Genomic DNA, 24,307 nt, shown 5'->3' on the forward strand with positions numbered 1-24,307 from the left:
AACTTTGTATCAGTTTTTAAAATTTTATTTTTTTATTTAAATCTGTCAAGACTTGTACTACCCAAATAGTCTTAGGTATGTGATCTTCCACTGGCGTGTGGATGATTTAGCAGTGACTAGTTATATTCTTAGAGAAAACTGACTCCCCATATCCCAGCAAGTATCAGTGCCTCAGCTAGGGGTCACGTGGGACTTTGTGTCCCACTTTGGAGACAGGGTCTCACTGTGTAGCTTTGGCTGTCCTAGAACTCACTCTGCAGACCAGGCTGGCCTCAAACTCTCAGAGGTCCACCTGCCTCTGCCTTTTCCATGCTGGGATTAAAGGCATGCTCCACCATACCTGCCTTAACAACTCTCCTCTTTATGCTAGAATTTGAGCTGGCTTGGGCTTGCACAGGTCTTATATATGCGATCATAATTGTTGTGAGTTCATGTGTGTAGCTACCCTGCTTTGTTCAGAAGATACTGTTTACCTGTAGTCATCTATTGCCTCTGACTCTTAAACTCTTCCCGTCCCTCTTCCACAATGATCCCTACCTAAGTTTTGAGATGAGGGAGTATGGTATGCACGTTGCATTTAAAACTAAACATTCCACAGTCTCTTAGTCTCTTCCTCGGCCCGTTGTGAGTCTCTGATGAAGACTGAGTGATGCACTAATTTATGGATATAAAAACAAGTCATTAGATGTCAGTTACTGTGTCCGTTTAGTAGTAGGTTCACCTCTGGGGCCTATGACTTGTCTAGCTATAGGTTCTTGGCCCAATAATGGTGCTAGATATGGGTTTTATATTATGGAGCGGGCCTTAAGTCTAATCCAAGAGTGGTTGGTTATACCTGTGATTGTCCTGCCACTGGTGCACCAGTGGGCATGCCTCGCCAAGCCATCCATTGTTGCAGCCAGTGAGTTCATAGCTGGATGAGATTGATGACTGTTTTCCCCCCAGTCCTGTGCATAGTGCCTTCCGTAGCTGTAAAGCCTAGTCAGTGGGAATGAGGTTTCCAGGTATCTATCTACATGTTCTATGATTTAAATATATGGTGTCTTCAACAATAGCATCCGTTTTTGGTTTTTTTTTTTTTTTGAGACAGGGTTTCTCTGTCGTAGCTCTGGCTGCCCTGGAACTCACCCTGTAGACTAGGCTGGCCTTGAATTCAGAGATCCTCCTGCCTCTGCCTCTCTAGTGTGGGACTCGAGGTATGTGCTGCAACCACCCAGCAGCAATAGAGTCTTATTGTCAAGTTTTAGAAGTAATTAAGAGATTAACAAGGGCAATAACTTCTAATGTTTAGTAGAGTCTGTGGAACCTAACTTGCCAATAACTCCAAAAGAGATAGCCAGTTCCTGGCACTGGACTTTTTGTTAGTCTCTGGTGTTGTCTAGTAGGGTATTGTTACCTCATTATAGGGTAACTCACTTTTAACATCTTACTTTATTTATGTGTATATTTTAAGGAAACTTCTACCAGTAGTAGTTTCCCATATGACTTTTTCAAAAGGTCTTTAGTGGAACTTGTCCCTTCCTATTCCCTTTTCTGCCCTATTCTTCCTACCTCACCTCAGTTTAACCCTTCCTGTTACCACTGTCCCTTTTTAACCTGGTATAACAGAATATTCTATCTCTTCTCCCTTAAAAGCACCCCTCCCCTGTGAACCCTTAGTAACTGACATATGAGTATTCCAAATGAAACAAATATATCTGAAGATTCAAAGCTACAGCCATGAGAGAAAACATGCATGAGCTGTCAGTCTTTCTGGGTCTGGGTCACCTTACCGAGAATGATCGTTTTCTTCCCCATCCATTTACCTGCAAATTTCACTTTTCTTAATTCTGAATACTATTCCCTTCTGCTGGTGTGCCAAATTTTCCTTATCTATTTGGCAGTTGATAGACGTTTAGGATGTTCACTGCAGATCTACAGAACATTCCACCCAAATTTAAAGAATACATATTCTTCCAAGTTTTAGAGGTTTAGCCGCCCATGGAACTTTCTCCAAAATAAACCACATAGTAGGACAAAAAGCAAGTTTCAACAAATATTGGAAAATTGAAATCACATCCTGCATTCTGTCTGGCCACTGTGAAATAAGGCTTCTTTTCAACAATAGAAATGATAAAAAGTATACGAAGTGAACAGCACCACTGAACAGAGTAGAGTGAAAAGAAAAATAAGTTTTTGTTTTTTTCTTTTTTAAAAAAAATTATTTATTTATTATGTGTACAATATTCTGTCTGTGTGTGTGCCTGCAGGCCAGAAGAGGGCACCAGACACTATTACAGATGGTTGTGAGCCACCATGTGGTTGCTGGGAATTGAACTCAGGACCTTTGGAAGAGCAGGCAATGCTCTTAACCGCTGAGCCATCTCTCCAGCCCCAAGAAATAAGTTTTTGGTTCCTAGAATTGGACTTCAGAAATGAAAACACGGCATATCAACATATGCATAATGAAGGCTGTGCTAAGAGGAAAGCTTATAGCACCATGTATGTACATAAGAATATTTGGGAGATACTTTTCTACTAATTTAATGGTGCACAGGAAGGTGTTAGAAAAACAAGAGCCATCAACAGCCCAAACAAGCAGACAGGAAGAAATCAAAATCAGGGCTGAGAGAGAAGGCTCGGCTCACCACCAGGATTAGGTCTGAAGTTAGTGAAGGAAATACAAAGAATCTATGAGACAACTGGATCTTTAAAGGTTGGCATGCCCTTACCTTAATTAGTTAGACAAAAGAGAGGATCTAAGTTTGTAAAATTAGATGAAAAGGAAGATATAGCAAACACTGAAGAAATTCAGAGAACCCTAGAGACATACTTTAAAAATCCGTGCAGTGGTGGTGCATGCTTTTAATCCCAGCACGGGGGCTGGGCGGGCGGGGGGGGGGCAGAGGCAGGCAAATCTCTGAATTGAAAGCCATCCTGGTCTACAAGTGCCAGTTCCAGGACAGGCTTCAAAACTAAAACTACAGAGAAATCCTGTTTCAAAAAACAATAAAGACAAAACTCGATTCCCCTCAACTGGAGACTCTAGAGATACTTTTGACCTAAAGTTCAATCATGATGAAGCAAATGATTTGCTTTCATCCTGTAACAAGTAATGCGACAGTCACAAACTAAGGAAGAGATGATCCCTGTTGACCTCAGTTTCATAGAGTTTGGTTCATGGTTCCTTGGCTCCATGTTTAAATGTCTCAAACATTGTCTTTTTTTCTTTTATTTATTTATTTATTTATTATGTATACAATATTCTGTGTGTATGCCTGAAGGCCAGAAGAGGGCGCCAGACCTCTTTACAGATGGTTGTGAGCCACCATGTGGTTGCTGGGAATTGAACTGAGGACCTTTGGAAGAGCAGGCAATGCTCTTAACCACTGAGCCATCTCTCCAGCCCCCTCAAACATTTTCTATAAATGTAGATTTCTACAGACTGTTTTGAGCTTCTACAGTTGTGTTAGTGTGCACGTATTTCAAGCTGAGACTCCAGAGAAGAGGCAAAAAGTAACAAAGAGATCATTATTACTAAGGAGCTTAGTAGCTCATACAGACAGTGGAAAAAAGAGCTGACACAAGGTTTTCCTGTTCTGTGAGCAACACGGTGAAAGGGCAGTTTTCCATGGAAGTTGGCTTGTAATAGCACCACACAGCAAACAGCCCCCTGCTCTTAGGAACACAGTCCTTCTCAGTGGTTTGAAGTTGTCCTTTTCTTCTCTTGTAGGTATAGAACAAGATGCAGTGAATACTTTTACCAAATATATATCTCCAGATGCTGCTAAACCAATACCAATTACAGAAGCCATGAGAAATGATATCATAGGTAAGCAGTCATGGGGAAAAGAACTGACTGGTTTCATTACTGACTAGGATTTTTTTTTCTTTAACATTATTATTGAGTTTTGTTTCTTTGTTTTCAGACAGGGTCTTACTATATAGCCATGGCTGGCCTGGAAAAAAAGGCGGGCCTCATAGAGATCCATCTGCCTCTGCCTCCTGAGTGTTGGGATAAAGGCATATGCCCCCACACCCAGCCAAAAAAAATTATTTACGATTTTTATGCGTATATATGTGTGCTTACATGAATATATGTCTATCACATGAGTGCAAGAGCCCATGAAGATCAGAAGAGGGCATCAGGCCCTTGGAACTGAAATAACTGACAGTTGTGTGTGGCCCTGTGAGTGCTGGGTACCAGACCAGGTCTTTTGCCAGAACAGCAAGTGCTCTTAAGTGCTGAACCATCTCTCCAGCCCCAAGGAGATTTCGTGTGTGTGTGTGTGTGTGTGTGTGTGTGTGTGCGCGTGCGCGCACATACATGAAATATAACAGTTCTCTCCCTAGTTTGTTTTCTTCCTTCCTTCCTTCCTTTCTTTTTTTTCTAGACAGGAGTTCTCTGTGTATCCCTGCTATCCTGGAACTTGCTCTCAAACTCACAGTGGTCCACCTGCCTCTGCCTTCCAAGTACTGGGGTTAAAGGCGTGTGTTACTACCACCCAGCTCCTAGTCTGTTTTCAAAGTGCCTTTTTAAAAAATTTAATATTTATTTTATATGTATGTGTGTGTGTGCTTGAATATTAACCATGTGCATGCAGGAGCCCACAGAGGTCAGAAGAGGGGCATTTGGTCCCCTGTAACTGGAGTTACAGGTGGTTGTGAGCTTTCGTGTGGGTACTGAAAAGGTCTTCTGTAAGAGCAGTAAATACTCTTAATTGTACTATCTCTCCAGGCCCCCCCCCCCGTACTTTTATCTTTTTTTTTAAACATTTATTTATTTATTATGCATACAATATTCTGTCGGTGTGTATGCCTGCAGGCCAGAAGAGGGCACCAGATCTTAATAAGAATCTCAGGGGCTTGTGAGATGGCTCAGCAGTTAAGATCACTGACTGCCCTTCCAGAGGATGTGGGTTCAGTTCCCAGCACCCAGCTCACAACTATCTGTAACTTCTGTTCCTAAGGATCTGCTACCCTCACACAGACCTGCAGAGGAAAAAAAAAATCAGTGCACATAAAGTAAAATAAGTAATTTATTAAAAAGAATCTCACAGATAAATACAATTTTGTAAATGAGGAAGCTTGAGAGTAGAGAAGTTAGGTGCTTTCAAGGACATCACAGGATTTGTTTGTAACGTTTTGTTTAGAGACAGGGTCTCACTATGTAGCACTAGCTGACCTAGAACTTGCTATGTATACCTGATTATACTCAGATTCTACCTGCCTTTACCTTCTGAGGGCTGGAATTAAAGGTGTGAACCTCTATTTTCTTGGTGACAGTGTGTTCATTCTGTTAACATTAGCCTTATTTTATGACCTCAAATCCCTGCTGAAATCAGAGTCATAGAGGCAAACATTTCAAAAGTGTATTTCCATCTAGAAATAGACATAGACGTAACTATGTGCATAGACAAAACTATGTCAGCAGCTATATTTCTCTATGGCTCAAAGTTTTACAATGGGGAGAAGAGGCACTGGAGAAAAGACCAAGAGTACTTCATGGTGGGCGGTGGTGGCGCATGCCTTTAAACCCAGCACTCGAGAGGCAGATGCCAGTGGCTCTCTGTGAGTTCGAGGCCAGCCTGATCTACAGAGTTCCAGGATTGCTCTGCTACTGAGAAACCCTGTCCCCAAACAAAAAAAGAGTGCTTCCTGCTCTACCAGACTCATTTCAGTTCTCAGCACCCTAGAACTCCAGCTGCAGGGGACCAGTTCTCCCCTTGGCCTGTAAGGTTACCTGCACACATGTCACACACACACACACACACACACACACACACACACACACACACACAGATTAAAAAAAAATTAAAGAGAAAATTCTTTGTGTGGCTGGAGCGATGGCTCAGTAGTTAAGGAGAACTGGATTCTCTTTCAGGGCACCTGAGTTTGATTCCCAGCACACACAGTGGCTCACAACCACCTCTAACTTCAGGGGACCTGAATTTGATTCCCAGCACCCACAGCGGCTCACAACCACCTCTAACTCCAGATCTAGGGGTCTGGTTCTTTCTGGCTTCCATGGGCCACAAACATGTCCACAAAAATAAATGCAGACAAAACACCTGTTCACATTTTTTTTTTAATTGGGAGAGCTGTGTGTTCCTGGGCAGAGCTATAATCCCAGTGTTGGGGAGGAGGAGACAGGTGACAATATGGTTTTATGGAGTGATAAAGATATTAAATGATGCTGATAGGTTAAATAAAATGGGCACTAAAAATTTGGAGGATTTGGCAACTCCACATACCCTCCTCATCTTAGTAATAGTAGACTGTAGACAAAACTTCAAAGAGCCAAACATGGTGGCACACGCCTTTAATCCCAGCACTCAGAAAGCAGAAACAGGCAGATTTCTGTGAGTTCAAGGCCAGTCTAGTCTACAAGAGCTAGTTCCAGGACAGGCACCAAAGCTCCAGAGAAACCCTGTCTTAAAAGGGAGGGTAATTTTGACATACTAGGATGGTGTGACCAGGCTCTTCTCTCCTGTATACTCCCAGAATGTGAGACTGGTCTGTGATCCCAGATACATGGGCTTTTCCCCCATCAACAACTAGTTAAGCAAATGATTCTCTAGCAGGTGCTCCTTAGATGTTTTACTTGTCACTTCAGTTCTGTCATGGATTACCTGGAAGTAGCCTCAGATTCTGCAGATTGAGGACTTGGTCCCACAATGCTTCCCCTTTCTAAGAAGGCCGCGCGCGGCCCATGTTGCTGCTTCTCATTACCCTCCTTGGGTTTGGTTAGTTTCCTCGAATAGCATGTAGAATTCTAGGAAATACTTACATTTTCTAATTTGTACTTAGGGTATTTAGAAAGGATTCAGGTCCATAGTGAATGAAGGCTGTGACAGGGCAAATTAGAGAAGGAACATGGAGCTCATCTTTCTCCATGTACGCACCAGTCTCTCTGGTCATTAATGTGAAACTCCACTTTCTCAGGCCCATACTTAGGTTTTAAAGAGATTTCACTGAGTGGGCATAGCTGAGCATGATTATTGGTCATGAGTCATCACGCTGCCTTCAATACCCCTCACTGAAATTGCTTACCCTCTCGTAGGCCATGGTCATAGGTCCCAGTCATTCTGGTGATCAGGCCCCTTCCTGAAACTCTCTAGGGGTTCCTCACTACTGGCTGTCTCATAAACATATGATGAAGACTCTCATAACACCAGAGACTCCAATAAGTTAAAGAGCCGACTGCTAGGAAATTGGCCAAAGACCACACACGTATCCCAGTATCACAGCTTAGTATTTTCTGGGAGAGTGGTAGATAAAGGGATCAGGATGTGACCCTTGAGTTTCTTGATGCCTCTTTAAAGACAGGAACAGAGCAGAATTGGCTATTACGGTTGCTTCAGGGTTTTTCTAGGGATATTTAACAGCCAGCTAAATAGCTTATGAATGAACTATAATTTATTTAGACAGTTCTCTTCATAACTCTTAACTTCTAAACTTTTAAATCTTATAAGTCGTATTGCTATTTAAAGGTATTTTGTTTATCCAGAGGCAGGGACAGGTGGATCTCTGTGAATTTGAGGCCACCCTGTTCTACAAAGAATTGCAGAGACCAACCAGGGCTACATAGTGCCTGTCTCCAAAAAAGGAGCTAATGTAGAAAATGCCAGATTACCCTGTAGAAGATACACTGGTGTACCCTGCTGTTAGCAGTGGTATCAGTTTGCCTCGGCCCTAGTTAGCTTAACCATATACTATTAAATAATGTGTGAGTGTATTGGCCGAAGCAGTTTTATGCTGATTTTCTTTCTGGTTCATTTGATAACTCACAAGTTTATGTATCTTCATAATAGCCATTTTGTTTTTGTTATTATTTGTTTTTTAAACAGAAGAAAACTGGTGGTGGCTGGATCATGACAAGAGTGCCATCCACCTCTGCTCCTTTGAAGTCATCTGTTGTGCCTTGGTTCAGTTTTTATTTGGGATGGGATGTGGGCCATGAACTAGTGGTAATTTTTTACTTGTCATACATATTCTGACTTATTTTCCTTTTCTTTCTTTCTTTTTTTTTTTTTTTTTTTGAGACAGGGTTTCTCTGCGTAACAACTCTGGCTGTCTTGAAACTCATTTTGTAGACCGGACTGGCCTTGAACTCAGAGAGGTCTGCCTGCCACACGTCCTGACTTTAAAAAAATGATTTATAGCTGGGCAGTGGTGGTGCTTACCTTTAATCCCAGTACACAAGAGGCAGAGGCAGGAGAATCTCTGAGTTCAAGGCCAGCCTGGTCTATAGAGCAAGTTGTTTCAGGACAGCTAAGGCTACACAGAGAAACCCTGTCCCAAGAAAAACCAAAACAAAAAAATTATTTTAAATTGTGTGTGTATGTGCATATTTCTGTGTGTAGGCGTGAGCACGTGAGTTCAGGCATCTGTGGAGTTCAGAAGAGGGTGTCATATGCCCTGAAGCTGGAATTGTAGGTGGTTGTGATCTGCCTCACATGGGTGCTGGGAACCAAACTTGAGTCCTCTGGAAGAGCAGAGGACTAACCACTGACGCTGACCACTGATCCATCTCTTACCCTATTCCCATTTGTTTTAATTGCCTTTTCATCTTATTTTTGGAGCAATGTGTTTTGGGGTATTGCTTGTCTTGTTCAGTATTTTGATCTGTTTTCCATATGGATACCTCAAAAGATTTTTCCTGTTCTAAAATGTTACCTATACTTTATTCTCATTCTTTTTATTTAGATATTTATTTAGATCTTTATTTGGGGGGTAGTGTATTATACCACGGTGGAAGTTGTATGACAACCTATAGGAATTTGTTCTCTTCTTCCATCACATGGCTTTTAGGTGTTGAACTTCAACATCAGGTTGACAGCAAGTGCTACTGAGCCATCTTGCCACCCCTTTTAGTTCTATTGGAAATGTCATGTGTATGCCCTAACTATTATTTCCAATTTGGTTTAAAGTGGGTATAGCTTGAATTTAGTAGAAATTCAATTGCTATTTCTTTCACAGCAAAGATTTGTGGAGAAGATGGACAGGTGGATCCCAACTGTTTCGTTCTGGCACAGGCTGTAGTCTTTAGTGCAATGGAGCAAGAGTAAGTTCATATTCTCACATTAGCATTCCTGGGAAATCTGGCTCCTGGTTAGAAAATGGACTTCACTCAACTAAAAACAATGCACTTTTGAAGATTCAAGTCACTTGGATAAAGCCATTTGGGGTGATTGAGGCTGTAGTATATGACTGATAATCTGTTAATTTAATAATGCATGTCTTCAGATGGACATCTGATTTGTTCATGCTTTCAGTTTATGCTCTATAAACAATAATAAACTGTCTCCAGACTTTTTAAGATTATTGCTGTGTGCCTTTAAAATTTTATATATTCATTCTTTTACTCCGTATTTTTTACGTGTTTTGTACAGAGCCACAAGTATGCCTGCTTTAAAGGAAGTTACAGCTCAATTAAAGAAACAGTCCATGTTCTTTGGTTACCTTAACATGAAGTAGCATGTTTGAACTATCAGGAGAAAGCCACAAACTCGTTGAGAGATTGAGAGACGGGGAGATGGCTTACAGCTGAAAGTAATCAGGAATAACATATTGGGAAAGAAAGCAGCCTTGACCCAGGTTTTTAAGATTTTGTAGGAATAAAGCCACGGAGTGGTGGCATACACCTTTAATCCTAGCACTTGGGAGGAAGAAGTAGGCAGATCTCTGTGAGTCCAAGGCTAGCCTGGTCTACAGAGCTAGTTCTAGGACAGCTAGGACTACACAGAGAAACCCTGTCTCGAAAAATAAAAAGAAAACATTTAATAGGAATAGTTTTGGAAAGAGTGTTTTGTTTTTGTTTTTTTTTAGTTATGCTCTTTCCTTGGTCTTTCCCTCAAATACTCTCTTTTTGTCCATATGCAGGCACTTTAGTGAGTTTCTGCGAAGTCACCATTTCTGTAAATATCAGATTGAAGTGCTCACCAGTGGGACTGTTTACCTGGCTGACATCCTCTTCTGTGAGTCAGCTCTCTTTTATTTCTCTGAGGTAAATTTTGCATTTCCTTTTATATTCTGTTTGAACATTCCAGCCTCATGCTGGGGATCTGTCTAAACAAAATGACATAGAAGAGATAAGTCATTTCCAAATGGTTGTTTTAGGTTGTGCTTTCGGCAAGAATGCTTTAATGGCATATTCATCAGGTTAAAGAGAAAACTCAGTGTAAAATAACTCTAGTTTTAAAAAAGCACTTTATACTATAAGAGAATACATTAGAAAAAAATTATTGAACTATTTTAAAGCCATAGAATTGAAAGCTAGGAATATAACTCAGTTGGCAGAGTAATTGCCTAGCATTCATGAAGCTCTGGGTTCAGTCTCTAACACCACACAAAACTAAGTGTGGTGCTGCAAACCTGTAATTCCAGCATTCATGAGGTGGGGGTAGGAGGATCAGAAATTCAAGGTTATCCATCCTTTGCTACATAATGACTTTGAGGACACCCTGGTCTACTTGAGCCTCTACCTCAAAAATAAATAAATAGGAGCTGGGGAGATAGCTGAGTAATAAAGTGCTTGCTGAATAAGCATGAGTGCCTGAGTTCAGATCCATAGAACCCAAGTGGAAAAGCTGGGCATGGTCATACATTTATATGCTCAGCATTGGGAAGTGGAGACATGAGACTCTTTGGCGCCTGATGACTAGCTAGTCTACTCGGTTGGTGAGCTTTGGGCTACGAGACCACGTCTCAAAAAATAAGGTAGGGTGCAATAGGAACACATCTGATGTCAGCCTCTGCCTTCATACGCTCACACATGAACACAGGTACTCCTAACATACACACACTAAGCGTGAATAAATAGCTGGGCGTTGGTGGCACATGCCTTTAATCCCAAAATTCAGGAGGCAGAGGAAGGTGAATCTCTGAGTTTGAGGCCAGCCTGGTCTACAGAGAAAGTTTCAGGACTGACAGCTACTGAGAAACCCTATCTCAAAAAACCAAAAATAAATAAATAAGGCCATAGAGTTGTCTACTTTATTCCATTGCGGTAATTACAGACCAGATTTCAGAAGAAAGAAAGGTTTTCCTATGTTCATCATTTTTACTTTTGCTACTTGATAGAATTTTTCAGAATAATATTTGAAGCAAACTGTTAATCTCTATAAGACATACATGGTATTTTTCAATATTTATTCCTCTTATTGAAATTTTTTGTTGTTTAAAGATTTATTTATTTATTGTGTATAGTGTTCTTTCTGCATGTCTGCACGCTAGAAGAGGGCACCAGATCTCATTATGGATGGTTGTGAGCCACCATGTGGTTGCTAGGAATTGAACTTAGGACAGTGCTCTTAACCACAGAGCCATCTCTCCAGCCCCTTATAGAAGTCTTTTAAAAAAAATTATTAGCATATAATCATACATGATAATGAACTTCTTTATGACCTATTCATAGATGTACATAATATATTTTGATTATATTCACATAAATACTTTGTCCCCCCCCATTTCCGTCCTGTTCTCAACTGCCCCTCTTCTATTTGTTTTATGGGGTTTTTGTTGTGTGTGTGTGTTTTGGGGGGGGTGTCTGTGTCCGTCCGTCCAAGTGAGTTTCATTAGGGTTGTTTAAAGTAGCACGGACACTTATATTGACTTTACCTCTAAAGAACATGACTCTCCATCCCTCATCTGTCATTAACTTCATGTAATCTTTGGGGAGCTGTGTAGCCCCATGACCCCTTCTCCCTTCCACTACAAGGTTGTTGATGGGCCCAGTCTGTGGCGATCTTTGCAGGTAATCACAGCTGCTGATTACCTGAGTTCAGCAGGGGAACAGTCACACTGTGCCTGGGATTCAGTGTTCCACATCACTTGTTCCCTTCCTCCAGCTCTAACATTCTTTCTGACTCCTCTTCCGTGATTTTCCTCAAGCCTTGGAGGGAGGGATACAGATGTCCCATTTACAATTGCATATTCAACAGTCACTTATGGGACCTCTGTCATCACCACTGATCACTACACAAAGAAGCTTTTCAGCTGACATGGTGCTGCATACCTTTAATCCCAGCACTGGGAAACTGAGGCAGGTGGATCTCTCTGAGTTTGAGGCTATCTTGATCTACATAGTGAGTTCTAGGCCAGCCAGAGCTACATAGTGAGATCCTGTCTTAAAAAAAAAAGTCTTCCATCAAAACTATAGCACTATTCTATGTGTTTGAACATGTTATTTAGAAAGCATCTTGACAGTTGACAAGCACATCATATTAACTTTGCAAAGCAACAGTAGTATCATACCCCCTAGGGCTTCTGACCTTCTTAGCCATGAACTTTTTTGCCTGTGTTTAAACTACCAAATGTAGATTATTTCCTTTGAAGTGGGTTTCAGATATAATCAGAAAACAAATTGATTACCTCCATGACAGACTTGCCACTATTGTACTAGTGAGCACAGCTTGCCTGACTGGTGAGGAGTGTTGAACACATAGTCCTTAGCCAGGTAAGATTGTAACAGTTCTCCCCTGTACCCTGTAAAGAGCCTTCCTACTTAGAAGCCTTTATTCCATTTCCAGCTAGATTTCTCTTTGTCATGTGATCAGTGTGATTTCTTCAGCAAATGGGGTCTTACCATCTAGTTCTGGTGGGCAAACAGCTGCAGTGGCAATTGCCTGATGCTATTTTGAGGGTCTTGAGGCCTCCCTGCTCAACAGCTTGTAGGAAGATAGCACTTTCTGGCACTTAAATTTGGTTTAATATCCTATGGCTTCTGGGAGCAGCGTTATCCGCCTACAGCAGGTAAGGCTTGCAGCTTTATATCACTGTTTATTAGGCTTCAGCAGATAAAATGTTTTAGTTGTAAAACAAATGGCTATTTTAAAGATTCCTGTGGTAGGTTCTGGTTTAGCTGTCACAGTCCCCAGCATCACTTGGCAGAGCAACTCCCAGTTTCACAATACCACGACCCACATGTTTGAGTTGGGCCTTTTGCGAGAGTGCACTAAACCTACAGTTGACTTGCTTTACATTGTTCCCCTTCTGACCATGCTTGAGACCAGTATTTGTTCAGATTATCTTTCTGAATGTTCATATGTCCTGATGGAATGGTAGCCATGATTAGGTATAAAAGAATTACTTTGGCTAATTTACTCTCATTACTGGTAAGGAAGTATGAGTCCAAATTTGTCTGATTTTTTTTTTTTTAACTCCAGTGAACTGAAATTTGTATCTCATTGTCCATGGTGTGGGTTTTTGTTGTTGTTAATTTTACTCCCCCAAAAGAATATTTAAAACTTGTCTACTATATGCTTCTAAAACTTGTTTCTGTGTTGCTGACGGGTGTGGAGTTAAGGGGGTCTTTTTCACTTTATTACTAACTGCATGTTGTCTTATTCTCTTGTGTTTTTCTTCCTAGTACATGGAAAAGGAAGATGCAGTGAATATCTTACAGTTCTGGTTAGCAGCAGATAATTTCCAGTCTCAGCTTGCTGCCAAGAAGGGCCAGTATGATGGACAGGAAGCACAGAATGATGCCATGATTTTGTATGACAAGTAAGTTTGTTTGTCATTGTGCTTTGAGCAGAACTGTACACTGTGGTAATAATGTTGAATCCTGTCAAAGGATCCCCCAGCACACTGCATAAAAGTTGATTTGGATGTGTTGGATGCAGAACTTTTCAGTCAGAGAACAAAAGTCCCTGCTGAGGAAATTGAGGATTTTTATATAGCAAGTAGGACTTGCTGGGGGGGGGGGGTTCTCAGAAAAAAACTATGTTGCTCTAGGTTTGATTAAGAAATCCTGTCTCGGGGCTGGATGGCTCAGCCACTAAGAGCACTGCTGCTCTTCAGGAGGATTGGGGTTCCATACCAGCACCCACTTAGCAACTCATAAGCACCTCTTACTTCAGATACAGGGAACTCCGTGCCTTCTTTTTGACCTCTTCGTGCACCAAGCTTGCACATAACACACAGACATACATACAGACAAGATACTCAGACACATAAAATAATATTAATAATAGAATATATATAGAACATCACCCTAAAAAGGAAGAAAGAGGGCTGGAGAGGTGGCTCGGAGGGTGGGAGCGCTGGCTGCTCTTCCGGAGGTCCTGAGTTCAATTCCCAGCAACCACATGGTGGCTCACAACCATCTGTAATGAGACCTGGTGCCTTCCATGCCAGCAGTACATTGTAGGCTTAATAAATAATTAAATTTTTTTTTAAAAAAAAGGAAGAAAAAGCTCTACCTCAAAGGAGAAAGTAGATAAGTCATCAACAAAGACTCAGCATCACTCTGTGGCCTCCATACACATATCCAACACATGCGTGCTCTCTTGCACATGACCATGTGTGCATACACACATATATACATATGTGAAAAGAGAAAAAAAATGAATTTTGTCAGGCAACAAAAGCTTGAAAGCAAATTTCACACAAACGCATTGATGGAGAAGTGTGACACTTAGGAGAAACTGAGATAGAGGCAGCGTGTATAGAGCCCCGTGGACCAGCAGCTAGGCTCCATCATTCCCCGCATCAGAAAAAGGAAAGAAAACTTGAGTTTGGGTATCAAAAATGTTGTTTCTAGAAGAACATAATAGAAATACACTAAACTAATTGGAACAGATTGGAAAGGGTGTGACTTTATCATAGGTTCTACTACATTGATAATAAATGCTAGTTTGTTGGAGTTTTTTTCCAGTAGTTTTATGGCTTTTGTCTTTAGTGGTATGAATTGAACCCATGACCCTGTATATGCTAAGAATGCTTCTACCTCTGGGCTACACCAGCCAGTTTCTCATTAGTTTTCACCAAAGACAAGAAATTGGGGAAAAAAAATCATTTTATAAGTAACTAAAACATCTGCTTGGGAAAGTGAGAGAACTGGCCATCCCCATCGCCATGTTATCACTTACATCTCTCTTTTCTTGTGAGGAAATTGTATCCACAGACAGATGAAAAAAGTGACTTGAAGATTAGAGAGCTTTACGGGCCTGGGGACTGGACCAGTGACTCACCAATGACGACGAACTCTTGTTCCTTGCTTTTCAGAGGGCTCAGCTTCTATTACCAGCAGCCCCTCAGGCAGCTCATAACTCTATGTAACTCCATCTCTAGGGGATTTGACACTGTATTCTGACTCCATAGACACCTGTGCACATTTTGCACATTCATACAGACAACACACACACATGAAAAGAATTAAATATAGAAGCAAGAACCCTGTGGTGTTAGAATGAAAGGGCAGGCATATCTAGACCATTGGTTACTAAACATGGGACTACAGGTTTGTGTCAAGTTGTCTGTGTAATAATCATTTAGGAGGGGCTTGCAAGGTGTCTCAGAGGTTAAAAGCACTGATGCTCTTCCAGAGGACCTGATTTCAATTCAAAACCATCTGTAACTTAGTTCCAGGGAATCCAAAGCTACTAGGCACCCACATGGTACACAGACACACTTGTAGACAAAACACCCAAACATATAAAATAAATAGAATCAATCTTTTAAAAGATTCACCTAAGAGCTTGTTAAAAATTCACTTCCAGGGCTGGGTGGTGGTGGCGCACGCCTTTAATCCCAGCACTCGGGAGGCAGAGGCAGGTGGATCTCTGTGAGTTCGAGACCAGCCTGGTCTACAGAGCTAGTTCTAGGACAGGCTCCAAAACCACAGAGAAACCCTGTCTCGAAAAACCAAAAAAAAAAAAAAATCACTTCCAGGCGCTGGAAAGATAAATTAGAAGTTGGGGGCGCTGGCTGCTCTTCCAGAGGACCCAGATTCAGTTCCCAGCCTCCCCCCCATGGTGGTTTACAATTGTCTGTGACTCCAGTTTTAGGTGGTCTGACACCTTCATACAGACATACATGCAGGCAAATCCCCAGAGCACATTAAATAAATAAATCTTTTTTAAAAAATTCACTTTCAGGGGCTGGAGAGATGGCTCAGAGGTTAAGAGCATTGCCTGCTCTTCCAAAGGTCCTGAGTTCAATTCCCAGCAACCACATGGTGGCTCACAACCATCTATAATGTGGTTTGGTGCCCTCTTCTGGCCTGCAGACACACACAGACAGAATATTGTATACATAATAAATAAATATTTTAAAAAAAATTCACTTTCAGTCCTGTGTATTAGATTCTGATTCAGCAGGATTGAGCAACTCAGAAATGCTTACTCTTTTGAAAACATTTGATAATTCTGAGGGATTTTTCCGTTTTTCTGATTTTTCTGTTTTGAAGGTAAGGAACTAAGTCACACGAAGGACATTGTTTCTCAAAGTCACAGAGCAAGGTAGTGTCAGAACTTTAGTAGAGATCTAATTCTTCATGTTCAGCCGAGTACTCCCTGCTATGGGGAGTTAGTGGAAGGTAGGTGAGGACAGTGATGCTGTTGGATGGGAAGAATGCACAGTAGAAGTTTGGTTGAGGGTTCCTGGAAGCTGAACTCATGGGAGAGAGAGGTGCTTTCTACTATGGAAATGCTGGTGAAAAGAGAACAGTTTCTGAATGCTGGAGCAGGGTAGTGGCCAGGGCCCCACTCAGGCCTGGCTGGAGCCCAGGAACCACACAGAGCAGATTCAGTATCCACTGCATCCCATTGCACTCTGGGAGGCACTCTCCGGAGACTAGTGTCCTACAGCTGCTCTTGTGTTAGTTGGTTGTCAGGTTGGACTTTGTAGTTTCCTGCTTGTTTCTTCTTTCTTGTATGCATCATCATCCCTCTGTGTTTCTGTCATAGATGGAGACAGACACCCCTAGACTATTCAAAAGTTTTCTTTTCCCCCTGTTTGCACTGCTTTTTCGTATCCATAATCAAAGCACTAAATATCAGTTGCACTATATTCCGTTATGTTCAAACTCTTAGGTTCTCATTAACTACTCTTTCCTTTCTTTTCTAAATTATCAGCATGTCCTTTGAGTTAACTCCTGTTAAATCCATCCGCTTCATCTTTAGTACTGTTTGTTTTTGGGGTTCCCACATGTTTATTGTTATTTTGTAGGTATAGTGGTATGCTCTTACTTTATGTACAAATCTTTTTTTTCAGGGAAAATGATAGGGTCTTGGGAAAATTTCTTACATAAACTCCTTTTTAAATTTTAAACAGAAAACAGGTGCCTATTAAGTATGTGTAGCTGGTTGATTTCTTTGCCTCCGTATAACCTGACTCACAACTAAAATAGCAGAATTTATTCTGGCTATAAATGGCTGGGCACCTAAAGGTGTTTGGAAGGCAAGTGAGAGGAAGCAGGTTTCCTAGAGTGTCGGGGTCTGGTGCCCCAACATAAACTAACTTTCTCTCTGGACCGGCGTGGAGGTGCGGAAACAATTGAGACACAGTTCACACAGCAATATCAGAAGGGAGTCTCAGGGTTCATCCAAATCCTGAAGATCACCTGCATTTATTTTCCAAATATCTTTCATCCCCCAAGATAAACTGAGGGGAAAGTTCATTAGCATCCTGTTTCTGGGGAGTAGGACTAAAGTCACATCCGCAGCTCTGTCACCAGCTTGGAACTGACACCTCTTCTTGGGCTATCTTCATAATTACAAAGAAAGGATCAGCACAACACCAGCATATCCTGAGCTCCTGAGACAGCCAGTCTGAAGATGCTTTTAGCACCTCTGTTGCTATTGTGGCTTGAGAGGCTGGCTGCTGATGCAGAAATATGTGGCCTGTATAATTTTTTTGCCCCACACTAGAGGAAGTGAGAATAATAAAGTTGCACAGTGGCACTTTGCTTACCTGGTTCTGTAGTTCAGATGAGGGTGCCCGAGTATGGACCGCTGCTTACACTTGTGTACAGTTTGGTTTTACTTTGGATCTCTGTCTGCCATAGGTACTTTTCCCTCCAAGCCACACACCCTCTTGGATTTGATGATGTTGTCCGATTAGAAATTGAGTCCAATATCTGCAGGGAAGGTGGGCCGCTTCCTAACTGTTTCACAACTCCATTACGTCAGGCCTGGACAACGATGGAGAAGGTAACTAGATCTTCAAATAGTAAACTACAGGAGTTTTACTTGTGGAGCCTGAAAATGTATTGTATAGCACAACAGTGGGAAACTGAAGTGGTATAGCATAGTGATTAAGAGATTTGCACCGAGCCGGGCGGTGGTGGCGCACGCCTTTAATCCCAGCACTTGGGAGGCAGAGGCAGGCGGATCTCTGTGAGTTCGAGACCAGCCTGGTCTACAAGAGCTAGTTCCAGGACAGGCTCCAAAACTACAGAGAAACCCTGTCTCGAAAAACCAAAAAAAGACAGAGAGAGAGAGAGATTTGCACCGTGACTTGTAGGCTGAGTGGCCCAAGCAGTCACTGAACATCACATTGAAACACTAATTTTGTGTTTTTTGATCATTTTTGAGATATCACTAACAGCTTAATAATAACGTCAGTATTTATAAACAACTTATTTAATGATTTAGGACAGATTTGTCAGGAATTGTACTGAGTCCGGGGCAAATTTATGAATTTATGTCACTGAAACATTTCATGCTTATCCAGGTGGAAAGGGATTGATTAAGCACTATTATAAGATGCCAGACACACACACAATTGGACTTAGATGCTAGGGAGGTAGCTCAGTCAAATTTGAGTTAGGATCTTCAGTGATTTCTTAAGAAAACAGGTAGGAGAGGTAGCTTCATATAATCCTAGCACTGAGAACATAGAAACAGGAAGATCCCGCCAATCAGTGAGCTCCACGTTCAGTGAGAGACCCTGTCTTCAAAGATAAGGTAGAGGAGTGTTTGAGGAAGATACCTAAAATCAGTCTTTGGTTTTCACTTGCATGCACATACACACATAAAAATACTAAATTTAAAAGAATTAGTATAAAAGCAAGGTATAACAAAGCTAGAGATAATGTAATAAAGTATCAATAACAAACCAAGATAGTAACTCTTTTATGATTTGAAAGGAAAATCCAAGTCTGGGGAATGGGGTATAAAAAATATAAACTTAATGAGAAATAAAATACAAAGAAACAACAACCTTCAATCTCAGATAAGTAGGAGTTAGTGTTCACAGCTAGGAGATATGGGGTGGCTTGGTTGGTAATGTGCTTGCCTTATAAGCACAGGAACTTGAGTTTGATTCCTGGAAGTCAAACAGAAATGCTGAGTAGAGTGGCATACATCTGTAATATTCCTGTGCTCACTGGCCAGACAGTGTAGAGTAAATTAGCAACCTGCAGACCAAGTTCCTGCGGACGACACACATAAACTGACATATTACACGAAAGAGAAGGACAGGCAGGATATTTTAGAGGTCAGTTCCCAGAACACATGGTGTAAACAGAGTACTAACACTTGAAAGTAGTTCTCTTACCTCTACATGTGTGACATGTACATGGACACCTACTTACACATATGCGTGCATGTGTGCAACAGTAAATTAAATTGAAAAAAGAAAAGTGAAAATTCAGTGACAGCTTGGGCAACTGAGGGAAATCCTGTCTCAAAAAATAAAAGTGATTGTGTCTGTAACTCAGTGGTAGTGCGCTTGACTGTCACGTGAGAGATCCTGGGTTCCATCTTCAGGACTTTTGGGAGAAGGAGGACAAAATAGCTCTTAATAAATGTTGATTGGTAAGGAATTTGTACTAGGGTTTTTTTGTTTGTTTGTTTGTTTTTGTTTTTTCAGTGGTATGGGGGCATTGGAGACCCTTCAAGACAGAGTTTGATTATGAAGCCCGGGTTAGCTGTGAACTCATGATCTTCTTGCCTCCACCTTCCAAGTGCTGGTTATAGACATGAATCACTGTGCCCCAACTACCCTGCCCTAATATTAACAGTAGCAGACTAGCAGGTAGTTCAGGATATGAAGACATGAGTGATGCATTCAGCAAACACTTTTGAGTATTTCTACACTGGTTGTTGTTGTTAGTAAACCAATAGGACTTTTGACCTTTGAAACTTAGGTCTATGAGAAGACATTTCATTAGACAGACATATCCACAGTTGTGCTAAGTGCTGTGAAAGCCGTCTGTAGTGGAAAATAAAAATGATAAACATGAGTACTTATTCAGTATATTCAACCCATTAATAATTCCTAATGACTGTAAAAACATGCTCCAATTAGCATTTATTCAACAAGTGTCCTTAGTTACTTGGAAACAGATAAAAAACTAGCATTGGGAAGCTTGTGCAGATAATTTGATGTGTTGCAAGTGATATACGATGATAACATCTTTTTATATTCACCATATATTTGAAGGCTAGAATTCAACTTAGCAGTCATATTCCTTGTAATTTTTTGTTTACTCGTTTGGGGGGTTATTTTGGTTTGGTTTAGTTTGGTTTGGTTTTTTGAGACAGGGTTTCTCTGTGTAACAGCTCTGGTTGTCCTGAAACTTACTTGGTAGTCCAGGCTTGCTTCTAACTCACTGAGATCTGCCTGCCTCTGCCTCCCGAGTACTAGGATTAAAGACATTCACCTTTGCCTCCTGGCCCCTTTGTAATTTTTTAAAGGAGTTTTTAGTTTTAGTTTTCATGTCTGTGTATAAGTTTGGCTACCTGGGTGAAGGTGCCCATGGAGGTCAGAAGTGTTCTGTCCTCCTGGCCCCTTTGTAATCTTTTAAAGGAGTTTTTAGTCTTAGTTTTCAGGTCTTTGTATAAGTTTGGATACCTGGGTGAAGGTGCCCATAGAGGTCAGAGGTGTTCTGTCCTCTGGGAGCTTAAGTTACTGACATGACTGTTAATGAGAGACTTGTAGATAAAGCTTTTAAAGTTAAGTACTAGATGTGTTTGATTTTCATTTTTAAAATGCTGTTCCTCTTTCAGGTCTTTTTGCCTGGTTTTCTGTCCAGCAATCTTTATTACAAATATTTGAATGACCTCATCCATTCAGTTCGAGGAGATGAATTTCTCGGAGGAAACATTTCACTGGCTGCTCATGGCTCTGCCTGCCTTCCTGAGGAGTCTCACTCAGGTGGTTCCGATGGCTCCTCTGCTCAGGTATCAGCTAATGTCAGTCTTTCAGTGGGAAGGAAGGCATACAAAGCCTTTCCTTCGAATGCCAGCAGCCTATCCCATCGATATGTTTTAAGTAGTAGACACAAGAAAGTAAAATCAACTTGCTTGTAAATTCTAGTCAAACTGCCAGTTGTGATTAGGCTTATGTAATACTGTGAGTATCATGCTCTTTCACTAAAGCTTCCGTCTGCTTGGCAACATGGCTTTTCATTTTATTAACCAAGTGTGTTTGTATTCATGCACAGCAGTGTGCCTGATATGTGTGCAGAGTCCAGAGGTCAGCCTTGGATGTTAATCCTCGGGCCTTATTCACCTTGGTTTTGGGACAGAATCTTTTACTGGCTCAGGACTTGTTATTAGGTTAGGCTAATTGGCCAGCAAGGCCCAGGAATTTGCCTGTCCCCATCTCCCCAGATGCCATGACCTGCATGGCTTTCAGATTGACCTGACTGTGTTGACATTGACAGTAACATATACAGAAAAACTGGGGTCGGGTAGGCATACACTCTGAATGAGGTGCATTAGAAACTCTGAAATTCAGTGTATTTGTTATATAAAGCTGAATTTAAGTAGGGGGCCTTTTGGGGGAGCTGTCTCAGGCTGCAGTCATCCAGGAAGAAGCAGCATGGTTGATATTTTCTGCAGCACCTCTCAATATCTGTACTTAGACCAAGGGAAGGCCTTGTCAATCCCATGGTTCTGAGGCACTGGGGTCCTTGATATGACTTTGCTCATGTCAACAGTACACATTCACACAGGATTTCCACTCAGGACTTCATCTGTCCCTCACATCCCAGGGGCTGGGATTATAGGCATTTCACCATTCCCAGACTCTGTGCGGGTCTGGTGCTGTGGATCTTAGGTTTTCATGCTTGTATGACAAGCACTTTACTATCTCTTCAGCCCAGTAAGAAGTATTTTGAACTATGTTTAGTTCAAAACTGAAGAGCTCTTTTACAATTATTTGAGAAATTTTAATAACTAAATTTAATACTTTTTGTTACTAGTGAACTCAGATTGTTTTGATTTGTTGAAAATGTTATATTTCCGATGTGTGTGTGAGTGCAGATCCACACGTGTCACAGTGAGTGTGGGAACCAGACTGCAGTAGTCAGTTCTCTCCCTCCACTCTGGGTTCCAGGTAGAGAATGCACGTCCTCCCTCGGGCTTGCTCTTCTTGCGAGCACTCTTACCGCTCAGCTGTCTCGTTGACCTGAACAAAGGTCTCTTATGGTTTTCTGGTTGGTTGGTTTTGGTTTATCGAAACAGAATTTCTCAGTAGCTATGGAGCCAGTCCTGGAACTGTAGACCAGGCTGGCCTTGAACTCACAGAAATCCACCTGCCTCTACCTCCTGAGTGCTGGGATTAAAGACTTATGCCACCACCACCCAACTCTTATGTTTTTTCTTACCAATTTTGAGTTTGTTTTGGACTAGAATACTGTTATACCTTTTTGTTTGTTTTTTGAACTGTTTATTTTTTTCAATGTTAGATAGCATACCTTACCTGATTTCCCTAAAATCATAGGAAGTAGCATATGTCCAAGACAGCAAATCAAAAGACACTAAGAAGTTAACTGAGGGTCAGAAGGTAAGTTCATTCAGAAGATGCACTTGTCATGCAACCTGAGTTCAAGTCACACAACACACATAAAGGTGGAAGAAAAGAACATATTCCACAAAGTTCTTTGGCCTTCATATGCACATGGTGGCACATGTTGCCCACCCCCACATCATGCAAACATGGACATGAACAATAATTTCTTAAATTAACTGATTTTTAAAATTTCTGTACTCTGTGAGATTTCACCATATATATTAATCAAAGTCCTACTCATTATCTTCCCATTCCTTAATGCCTTGTAAAGTTGTGTCTTTTAAATTTTTATTTTTGAGACAGTGTTACTATGTTGTAGTAAGGAGTCCGCTTGTTGGTTACCAGCTGCTTAACCCCGAAATAATCACACAGAAACTGTATTAATTAAATCACTGCTTGGCCCATTAGCTCTAGCTTCTTATTGGCTAACGCTTACATTTTAATTTAATCCATTTTTATTGATCTGTGTATCACCACATGGCTGTGGCTTACCTGGTAAAGTTCCATCCAGCAGAGGCTAGGCTTCTCTCTGATTCCGCCCTTCTTTCTTTCAACATTCAATCCAGTCTTCTCTGCCAAACTCTGCTCCGCCCCGCCCTGCTCTGCTATAGGCTCAAAGCAGTTCTTTATTCATTAATGGTAATCACAGCATACGAGGGAAATCCCACATCACTACGTAGCCCTGGTTTTCCAGGACTTGAATGTGTAGACCAGGTTGACCTCAGACTCTCAGATCCACTTACTGCCTCCTGAGTGCTGGGAGTAAAGGCATTCACCACCACACCCAGCTCCATTCTTAGCACCTTTTCCTCCCCTCCCAGATAATTTTGTAAGCAAGTGTGTTTGTAAGTGTGTGCACAGGGGCTAGAGGTCAGCTGTGGATGTTATTCCTCAGACATTACTGTGTGAGTGTCTAGGAAACTGCTCATTGGTTAAGAGCACTCGCTGCTCTTGTAGAGAACCAGCTTGATTGCCAACACACACATCAGAAAGTTTAAAACTGGCTCTAAGTCCAGAAGTGCCTACAGAGGCCAGAAGAGGGCATCAGAGCCCTCTTCTGGCGTCTGTAGGCACTCTCAACACACATACTTATGAATGAATGAATGAATGAATGAATGAATGAATGAATGAATGAATGAATGAAGTGAATGAATGAATTAAATCTTTTTTTTTTTTTTGGTTTTTCGAGACAGGGTTTCTCTGTGGCTTTGGAGCCTGTCCTGGAACTAGCTCTTGTAGACCAGACTGGCCTCGAACTCCCAGAGATCCGCCTGCCTCTGCCTCCCAAGTGCTAGGAATAAAGGCATGTGCCACCACCGCCCAGCTAAAGATGTGTTGCATTTGCTTTGGGTTTTTTTTGTTGTTGTTATTTTGTTTTTGTTTGGTTGGTTTTGTTGTTGTTGTTGTTTCAAGACAGGGTTATTATATGTAACAGCCCTAACTGTCTTGGAACTAGCTCTTGTAGAACAGGACTCAAACTCACAGAGATCTGCCTGCTTCCACCTCCCGAGTGCTGGGATTAGAGGTGTGTACCACAGCTGCCCAAGAGCCTGTCTTAAACAAACAAACTTGGAGGGTTAAGAGCACTGACTGCTCTTCCAGAGGATCCACATTGAGTTCTCAGCACCTGCGTGGTGGCTCACAACAGTCTATAACTCCAATTCCGGGGGCTCTAACTCCCTCTTCTGGCCTCCAAGGACACTAGGCAGGCATGTGGTACATAGAGTACATACATGCAGGCATTTATGTTTAAAGATAAGTCATTGCCAAATCTAAAGTGATGAAGACTTGCAAATTA

At 41.5% G+C, this 24,307-nt stretch overlaps 1 protein-coding gene across 1 annotated transcript in view; it reads left to right on the top strand.

Moving 5' to 3' along the window:
• The window catches only part of Akap10 (A-kinase anchoring protein 10), a 68,978-nt gene that overhangs the window by 19,651 nt on the left and 25,020 nt on the right, over nt 1-24,307 (top strand). Inside the window, exons 5-10 of the mRNA XM_075992249.1 lie at nt 3,713-3,811; nt 8,962-9,046; nt 9,865-9,988; nt 13,352-13,488; nt 17,774-17,918; nt 20,721-20,894. Of these exons, the coding sequence (XP_075848364.1) occupies nt 3,713-3,811; nt 8,962-9,046; nt 9,865-9,988; nt 13,352-13,488; nt 17,774-17,918; nt 20,721-20,894 (764 nt within the window). The remainder of the gene's footprint in view (nt 1-3,712; nt 3,812-8,961; nt 9,047-9,864; nt 9,989-13,351; nt 13,489-17,773; nt 17,919-20,720; nt 20,895-24,307) is intronic.

The sequence above is a fragment of the Microtus pennsylvanicus genome, chromosome 11 (assembly GCF_037038515.1).
Source record: "Microtus pennsylvanicus isolate mMicPen1 chromosome 11, mMicPen1.hap1, whole genome shotgun sequence".
In the NCBI taxonomy this organism is placed as follows: domain Eukaryota; kingdom Metazoa; phylum Chordata; class Mammalia; order Rodentia; family Cricetidae; genus Microtus; species Microtus pennsylvanicus.